Raw genomic sequence first — 10,254 nt, forward strand, 5'->3', positions numbered from 1 at the left:
AATGTTCTATCACACATTATTCTGTCAAGAACACTGAAATGTTCCTTGACTATTTGTTTTACATCACACCAAGACAGAGATGTCTTATGGCAATAATAGGATAGGAAAGAGTTAGCAAGAAGCAACCACAGACTTGATTAATGGACTGAAATGGGAAACCAAAGAAGACCATCTTCAGGACTGCTGACAGAGGGGGTCAAACCCACTATCTCCCAAATACAAGCTGTCAGCTCTTTGTGATCCAAGTCTCTACGTATAAGAAAGACTATCCACCACTAAACCAAAAAGCTGGGAATGTAATTATTATATTTACAATAAAATAAAAAAATTAACCCTAACCTAAACTCTGTTACAAATGGTAATCATCAAGAGTCAAGAATATTAACAAGGTTTAGACCCGGTTACAGCACAGTGCACATATTTTGTTGACATATATGTAAAATAATGAGCCATCAATGAGCTGGTCTGAGAACAGTCAAATCAAAAATAGGATGTAGGAAAATGAAATGAAATCTGTGTTCCAAAGTCTGTAAATACTCACCATTTTCAGCAACAATAAATGACCCTCAGGATTTCAATACTACTGCTCTGATGGTCAAGAAGAGCAAAATGTTACAATGAGTACTAACCTAACTAGATCTATAGGCTCCATGCGTATAGCAATGTGCTGCTGGGGGTGGACATTACGAGCTGACCATAAGAAGCTGTAATATCTTTGATGATTACATACATATATTTAATCTATCGCTGAGTCCCTTTCTATGTTTTTGTCTAAAGCCATTATTAAAATCTAAGACCACATTCCCTATATGTTGAACCGGTCATGTTTGTGATATAAATCACACTGGAGTAGAAACTTGTGTCCCTGTACATTCAATATCCCAAGTTTTGTTTTGTTTCTGACACAGTATATGTTACCTACATAAGTTTTTTCAACTAATTTCTTATCATCCCCATTTTACAATTAATATAGCATCCTTCACAGTTTTGGCTTTACTCAATAAAACAACTAGTGGCTGGATATAACGCAAAAGCAGAACTCAATAAATACATTAAGAAGGTGAATAATAATAAGAAGAGAATAATTTTACAATGCTGACTTCAGATGATCATTTTTAATACCATAATATTCGGGCAGAGCTATATGCTTGTTGTTGGCTGCATTAAGAGATACTGTGATACAAAAGTTTTCTTCATGAATTTATGAAATATATTTGAAAAGATGGTGGATCATAGGAGTATATTGCAAGAAGTAATTTGGAATTTATACATTTTAATTAATATAAAATGTATACAACATATATTTTAACCAGTTTACAAATAGGTTAACAATTAGAAACAAATTATTTCAGCAATATCATATTTGCAAAGTAAGATGCAGTAGGCCATCATTTTTAGATCACACACATCATAATAGATACACATTGGATTGTTTTGCCATAGTCTTTAATTACAGCTAGTATGATAATAATAATAATAATAATAATAATAATAATAATAATAATAATAATAATAATAATAATAATAATAATAATAATAATAACAGTAATAATATACTGCACTAAAATGTTAAAGTATTCCATTACAAACTAACAAAACTGATTTGGAAAGTCAGTAGACAAATATAATTACACAAATAGGAATTATCAATAGCTCACAGAAATGCCTATTTTAAATCTGTTACCTTCACGTCCCTCCCCTGTGAACCATGTGACCTTGCCATGGTGGGGAGTCTTGCGTGTTCCAATGAAGCAGATAGCTGAGCCGAAGGTGCAACCATATCGGATGGGTTCTGTTGAGAGACCAGACTAAGGAATAGTTCTTTGAAAGGGGGATACCAGCCTTTTGTAAGTTGCAAGGGCCTTGTAATAATACTCAACATGGCTTAGCTGTGTTGATACTGCTACACCACGGCTGAAGGCAACGGGAAACTACAGCCGTAACTAACTCCCAAGGACATGTAGCTCTCTCTGTATGAATGGTGTACTGATGATGGCTTCCTCTCAGGTAAAATATTCCAGGTTGGGACTACAAAAGAGGGGAAGATGGATGCTGACATTCTGCGAGTCGGAGCGTGGAATGTTAGAAGTTTGAATCGTTGTGGTAGGTTAGAGAATATGAAAGGGGAGATGGATAGACTAAAGTTAGATGTAGTTGGTATAAGTGAAGTAGGTTGGCAGCAAAAACAGGATTTTTGGTCAGGCGACTACCGAATTATCAACACGAAGTCAAACAGGGGAAATGCAGGAATTAGTACAATAATGAATAAGAAAATAGGGCAGTGGGTAAGCCACTATGACCAGCATAGTGAAGGAATTATTGTCGTTAAGATAGACACCAAACCAATGCCCACCACAATAGTGCAGGTCTATATGCCTACTAAATAGTTCAGCGGATTATGAGGAAATCAAAAAAATATAAAAAGAGATAGAAGATGTAATACAATATGTAAAAGGTGATGAGAATCTAATTGTGATGGGAGACTGGAATGCAGTGGTAGGCCAAGGAAGAGAAGGTAATACAGTAGGAGAATTTGGATTGGGACAAAGGAAAAAAAGAGGAACTTGGCTGGTTGAATTCTGCACTGTTAATAATTTAATCCTTGTCAATACTTGGTTCAAACACCACAAATGACAGCTGTATATGTGGACGAGACCTGGAGACACTGGAAGGTATCAAGTAGACTTCATTATGATTAGGCAGAGATTCAGAAACCAGGTGATGGATTGCAAAACTTTGCCAGGAGCAGACGTGGACACTGACCACAACTTGTTGGTCATGAAATGCCATCTGAAGTTGAAGAAATTGAAGAAAGGAAAGAATGTGAAAATATGGGATCTAGACATGTTGAAAGAAATGAGTGTGAGGGATTGTTTCAAGGAGCATGTTGCACAAGGGCTAAATGAACATGAAGGAAACACAACAGAGGAAGAGTGGATAGTCATGAAAAATGAAGTCAGTAGGGCTGCTGAAGAGATGTTAGGAAGGAAGAAAAGATCAACTAAAAATCAGTGGATAACTCGGGAGATACTAGACCTGATTGATGAACTACGAAAATACAAGAATGCTAGAAATGAACAGGGCAGAAAAGAGTACAGGCGATTAAAGAATCAAGTGGATAGAAAGTGCAAGGTAGCTAAGCAAGAATGGCACAAAGAGAAGTGCAAAGATTTCGAAGGTTGTATGGTCCTGGGAAAGGTAGATCTGCATACAGGAAAATCAAGGAAACCTTTGGAGAAAGGAAATATAGGTGTATGAATATTAAGAGCTGACAGAAAGCCACTTGTAGGGAAGGAAGACAGAGCAGAAAGATGGCAAGAACATACTCAACATTTGTATCAAGGTAAAGATGTAGATAATTTTGTTCTGGAACAAGAAGAGGCTGTTGATGCTGATGAAATGGGAGACCCAATTTTGAGGTCAGAGTTTGACAGAGCTGTGAGAGACTAAAATAGGAAAAAGGCACCTGGAATTGATGACAATCCCTCTGAATTACTCACTGCCTTAGGAGAAAGCAGCATGGCAAGGTTATTCCATTTAGTGTGTAAGATGAATGAGACAGGAGAAGTCCCATCCGATTTTCAGCAGAATGCTGTTATACCTATTCCCAAGAAAGCCGGTGCTGACAGGTGTGAAAACTACCACACCATTTGTTTAGTATCTCATGCCTGCAAAATGTTAACATGTATCATTTACAGAAGAATGGAAAAACAAGTTGAAACTAAGTTGGGAGAAGATCAATTTGGCATCAGAAAAAATGTAGGAACACGTGAAGCAATCCTGACTTTACATCTGATCTTAGAGGATCATATCAAGAAGGACAAGCCCACATACATGGCACTTGTAGATCTAGAAAAGGCATTCGATAATGTTGACTGGACCAAGCTATTTACCATTCTGAATGGGATCAGATACCGAGAACGTAGAGTTACCTAAAATCTGTATAAAAATCAGTCTGCAGTGATAAGAATCGAGGGCTTTGAAAAGGAAGCAGCAATCCAGAAAGGAGTGAGGCAAGGCTGCAGTTTGTATCCCCTCCTTTTCAATGTATACATAGAACAGGCAGTCAAGGAAATCAAAGAGGAATTTGGAAAGGGAATCATATTCCAAGGAGAGGAAATCAAAACCTCGAGATTTGCCGATGATACTGTTATTTTATCTGAGACTGCAGAAGATCGAGAAACTGCTGAATGGTATGGATGCAATTAGGCGTACAAGATGAAAATAAATAAGTCCAAAACAAAAGTAATGGAGTGCAGTTGAACGAAGGCAGGTGATGCAGGAAATATTAGATTAGGAAATGAAGTCTTAAAGGAAGTAGAAGAATATTGTTACTTGGGTAGTGAAATAACTAATGATGGCAGAAGCAATGAGGACATAAAATGCAGACTAGCACAAGCAAGGAAGAGCTTTCTTAAGAAAAGAAATTTGCTCACTTCAAACATTGATATAGGAATTAGAAAGATGTTTTTGAAGACTTTCGGGTGGAGCGTGGGATTGTATGGAAGTGAAACATGGAAGCTTTTGAAATGTGGTGTTACAGAAGAATGGTGAAATGAGATGGATAGATTGAATCACAAATGAAGAGATACTGAATTGAATTGGTGAGAGGAGATCGATTTGGTCAAATTTGACAAGAAGAAAAGATAGAATGATAGGACATATTTTAAGACATCCATGTCTTGTGCAGTTGGTTTTAGAAGGAAGTGTAGGTGGTAAGAATGGTAAAGGTAGACCAAGGTATGAATATGACAAGCAGATTAGAGCAGATGTAGGATGCAGTAGTTGTGCAGAAATGAAAAGGTTAGCACAGGTTAGGGTGGCATCAAACCATTCTATGGGCTGATGACTCAAACAACAACACACCTTCACGTCCTCATCCTGAGGTAGTGCATTCCTTTTCAAGCTCACCCCTAATTGAAATGAGCTGCACGCACTGTTTTAACCACATACCAACCCTCATGCCAACCTAAAGTTTCAGGCAGTGTCAGAATTTAAGCGAAGATCCCCAAGAATGGCAGTTGGTAACGCCAACCATTATATTACAGGGGTGGACTTGATTATATTATAAATACAGATATACAACATAAATAATCACTTATTGGCAACTTTAAGTGATTCTGAACTTTTCTTCTTATGCACAATTTTTGATAGTGTACATGCAGTTTCAATTTTAGGAATTACAATATGTCCAACATCAAGCCTGAGCCTTTTTATCAGAGAATGTTCCTCTTCTCTCTTCCCCCTGCTGTAGTTTGAGATGCAAGATCGAGACCATTCACACGGTTGATCAGTACGCGAGGTGAAATGTTCTGAGCAAAATGCATAAACAACAGCTGAAATATGCTTACATTTCGTGGAAATTATTTGCCTTCATGAAATAATAAAAATTGATACCAAGGCCATCATTGGAAAAACATGGTTCTATTTAAAATTAATTAAAATTTACATTTAAAATTAATCATCTCCCTAGCAGCATTGACTTACACTACCATGATATCGTATTAGAAATAGACCAAGGATACTTTTCTGAAGACAGCTTTGTTGAATGGGAATATGAACACTAATCTCGTTATCACCACTACTATTACACAAATTACTACGTTTCCTCTATCGTGAAATGGTAGAATACGTTGTGAACCAATGTTTCTCTCTGATCACATTTGCAGTTATTGTTCTGTTGCTATTTCCTGCAAACTGTTTTTCTTATAAATTTATTACATGAGCACTTTCTACAAATTTAGAATAATGTGTCCAGTTGTTGTTGCATAACACTCTGAAATCACCCTGCTATTATTTAGTTGGCCATGGCAACACACGGTGTGATAATAGTGGAAGTGCACATTGAAACGCATTAACTTACAATGTTCACCACTCACAGCGCAGCGGTGCATTTCTCCCATCAGCGCACAGAGCCTATAGGTGTGCAGTGTAATGAAAAGAAGATGCATTGAACAACTGTACATCTCTTACTATGTAACAAATTTTATTTTGTGTGAAAGGCATAACAAGCTATAAGTTTTTAAAATGCAATAAACCCTTTAGAATAACCCAGTTTGCTGATGAAGAAATATTTCAGCTCCAACACTGGCACAAAATTTCCTTAACTAAATTTTGATATACATACAAGTTTGACACAAACATTTAAACAGGAACGGGCAGTGCTTGTACATGATCTTAAAGTTTGACACAGTATTATAATAAGAATTAGCAACGCTACAGGTGTTGAGGAGGAGTGTGCTCATATGTATGATATGTTTAGATGTCACTCTCTTCTATAGTGCTTGGACCTTGCAACTCTTCCAACACACATTTATTCTGAGAACACTGTGTATTTTTTGCAGAATCTAACCTTTAGCAGTACAAAATCTTTGAAGATGTACTTCACAGTGTTTGTATAGATTATTACCATCAAGCCACAGTTACTTATTGAACATCCCTCTAAAAAAATGTGAGGCTTTCAAAGACACCAAGGTGCTAGAATGATCTCATGGATGAATTTACTTACATACCAGCATGACTAGCCATACGTCCTGAGATATTACAGCATCTTCAAACACCACTGGACCGAACCTCCGTCTCGGTCACCAACATAAAATTAGCATGATATTGCTTTACTCTCTGAGGCACCCTAACTGACAATTTTCTTTTAAAGATTAAGAGCCACTGAACTGCAAGGCACACACTCTGAAGATTACAATGGGATGTGCCGAGTACAGCAACAGATAGAGCAAAGACATGTAATTCAAATCTCTTCACTTCTTTCCCAGAATATTCACTGAACCTCAGCCATCATCAATGTGTTTGCTTACAGATCTGCTATAGTGACAATAATCTGTTAAACTTATTCAAATAAAAGGGGTTATATTCCAACCACGTTATATGAAATGAGACTTACAAGTGAAGATTTTGCAGTTCCTTCAAGCCAGACTGGTTCCTCTTTGATCACTAATTCTTGGTCCATATCACACTGCAAATGAAGTAGTTCCAAGGTGCCGAGGTTGTAAATTGCTTCAGATGAACCTGCAGTGAAAAACGAGCCAGAAATATATTATTATCATGATTATTATAGTAGTGTAGATCATAGTCCAATGAATTTTATTAATTTACTTTATATATTTATTTGTCTGCAGTAGTGGCAAAGTTAGGACTCATGATCCTCTTTTACAAGAAGCTTGCAGCTTTACATGGCCATTGCTATCCTGATCATAGCTACAGGACATGCAGTTTCATACAACTGTCAATATCATGGTCACAATCATATGACTTCCAGATTTAGAACACTGTCAATATTGTGATAATGGCCATGGGTACTACAGTGCTACATGACTGTAAATATCATGATCATAGCCACACAATGTACAAATTTCCACAGAAATAACTCGAAAACACAGAGACATGACTGTACATTCTAAAAATCATGCACAGATTGATCTGGATCGAACAGCAGCAAACTTCATGAAATTCCAGTGACTGGTCCACTTGCTTGTCCCTCTGAACACCCAGATTAATATCTAGGTTTGATAAAGCTCTGCATGACACTATTCTGTCCTAACATCCTATAACATCCTACATGTAGTTGAATTGTGTGTTATACTTTGCTTCATCCTACCATTCTTATCCTTTGCACTTCACTTCAAATCAAACAAACAAGTTCCCAGTGTACTGAGATGTGTTCTATCAACCATTTCCTTCGCTCTGATCAAATGCTCCCAAATCATTCTCTCCTCAACTATTTAATTCACTATCCATTTATTTGTGGCATGTTCTATCCATATGACCTTCAACAACTTTCAATAGCATTGCCCATCAAAACCTATGACAGAAGTGAGAAAATTTCTGTTCTTAAGAAAAGCCTATGCTCTACCAGCTAGCAATGCACGGGGCACAAAGGACAATCCTCTCATTGTTAGCACCTTGCTCATTTGCAGGGAAAATGCTGCCATCAGTTACTGAAGGGCATTTCTTTTATTGGTCTGTGCATATCCTAACTAATGTCAGAACCTACCATGGAGTGTGATGAAGTGAGTTGTGTGTCAACGATTGGTCTAAATGTCTAGGAGTTTATTGTTCCACAGGTGCTAACGAATACAGCCTGTTTTGAATACTGGGAGTCAGTTCAGGCAATCAGATTGTTCGTTCACCTGGCAACATTGGGAAATGTGACTCATTTTGTGACATTTCACTCTAAAGGTAATAGGGCAGATTGGTTGTTCCTTAGCACTGACCATGATTACTTCAATTTCTCTCATATGTATTACAAGCTAAGATTTAACTTTCAAAGTCGGGGACAATTCAATACCAATGCGTGCCAGGCTTACTTGTTCTGGCCATCACCATTTATTTTGTTAATATATTATTTGTTTTACATACAAATGACTGTATTTTACAGTTTCCAGAGCCAGAATTATGTCCCAAAGGACTTCTGTTGTGAGCTGATTATTCCCGGTTACTATCTTACAAAAGAGTGTACTTTTATGGTATCACGCACAAATAAAACATCAGGCGTGAATACTGGCTATCAACTGAATAACAGCCATTGTGGGATATCAATATGACAGCAATGATTCTCCAAATTAACACTGATAGCTATATGAAGGAATTCTTCGGAAATATGGATGATCTTACAAATAAGCTAAACGGCACAACTGTCAACATTTCAAACGTGGAACATGTTTTGTAGCCTACAAAGCAAGAAACATTCTGTGAATCCCTCTTTAGTCGTACACACAGGTGAATTAAATAACACGCCAAAAGAATCATTAAAATAATATATTAATCTTGTTATTTCATTATAAATTTATCATCCTCGAATCTTCACTTCAAAAAATTCTCCCTACAATTAAATTTAGATGCCCGATGCAGTGAAACTCAGACAGGCTATACATTGTTGAAACACAAGACGGAAAAATTTGCACGCAACCGTAGGCCTAATGCAAAAAGTACCCGGTACGGAATTTTAAAGAATAACTGGGTGTAAGGGTATACATTTGTAACGCTTAACCATACAAAAATGCCGCTAGTAGAAAATGCAGTACGTGAATTTCGGAAACAGTTATACCTAATTACGTAAGATTTATATTAAGTTCACTATTGAGATCTAGAAGAGCGGCAGGAGTAACTTGTTGAGACTTGAACTTACCAACAATATTTTAGAGGTTGAGACGCAATATAACATGATAGAAATCACAATTCCATAATGAAAAAATATCTTGAAGAAGTGACACAATTAGTGGAGTAAAGTGGTGCAACATTTTACGATGTCCCTTGTATCCATGATTACAAAATAAAAAATAAAAAAAATAAAAAAAAAACACCACTGCAATCGCCATAACATAAAGACATACCCCCCACTTCGAAAAGAAACCGGATACAGTGAATTGTGCAGTAATATTTAAGTCTTTGGTAGTAATAGGCCCTACCAAATTATAGACTACTATCTCATAAACCAAACGCTTGGCGAGCAAACTCACTTCCTGTCAGCCGGAAGATTAGGCTGGATTTAGAAAAGGATTTGCGACAACTGTAAATTAAGATCCAAATTTTTATAAAAAGAAAGAGGGTTATAAATTTTAATGTGTACCAAGGAGCCAAACTGACCCATTGATACACCGCCTACTTATTACATTCTGCGTAAGATTCCACAAAATATAATAATAATAATAATAATAATAATAATAATAATAATAATAATAATAATAATACACCTACAAATCTAAGTCACTCTCCTACCAGGCCAAATTCAAACACTACAGCACGATAGTCAGACCTGAATGTATATACCGTACGCAGCTGAGACAATAGCCACGAAGGGACTCTCAGATTTAGAAAAGAAAGAAAGGAGGTTCCTTAGATAGATTCTTGGACCCAGAAAATCATCCGACAAGTTTACAAGAACTATACCAACAATTTGAAAACGTCACCACCACAATGAAAAAGAGGAGATTGACGTAGAAGGAACATAGGTACTGTAATTAGGATAGCGATACGTCTGAACGTATTTTGAAGTTATTGTAGTGTATTGTAGTACGGTATCTTATTAGAAATTAGCGTGCTTATTGTATTATTGTAACATATTTGTGTAGTATAGTAGAAATATCTGTAGAAACTTTCTTACTGGAATTCTGTTGTTGTAATTAGGATAGGCTTAACTACATTTTAGAATTGTGTAATTCTTATGTATTCTTTTCTGTATTCAGTAATGAACGGCTGTTTTTTCCTGTTAGGGTGTTGAAGGTTAAAACATAATACCGG

General features: G+C 36.6%; 1 protein-coding gene across 3 annotated transcripts in view; it reads right to left on the reverse strand.

Annotated features, from left to right (window-relative positions):
• Nucleotides 1–9,737, reverse strand: part of LOC136885108 (gastrula zinc finger protein XlCGF8.2DB) — a 75,652-nt gene extending 65,915 nt beyond the window's left edge. For 2 of the 3 annotated variants that reach the window (XM_068230190.1, XM_067157565.2), the window contains exons 1-2: nt 9,143–9,276; nt 6,899–7,023 (exon numbers count right to left, since the gene is read on the reverse strand). In XM_068230190.1, the coding sequence (XP_068086291.1) occupies nt 6,899–6,964 (66 nt within the window). In that variant the 5' untranslated portion in view covers nt 6,965–7,023; nt 9,143–9,276. Of the gene's footprint in view, nt 1–6,898; nt 7,024–9,142; nt 9,277–9,711 lie in introns of those variants that run through there. The other variant, XM_068230191.1, reaches the window with a different exon arrangement.
• Nucleotides 9,738–10,254: the final 517 nt, after the last annotated feature.

The sequence above is a fragment of the Anabrus simplex genome, chromosome 13, assembly GCF_040414725.1.
Source record: "Anabrus simplex isolate iqAnaSimp1 chromosome 13, ASM4041472v1, whole genome shotgun sequence".
NCBI classification, from domain to species: Eukaryota; Metazoa; Arthropoda; class Insecta; order Orthoptera; family Tettigoniidae; genus Anabrus; species Anabrus simplex.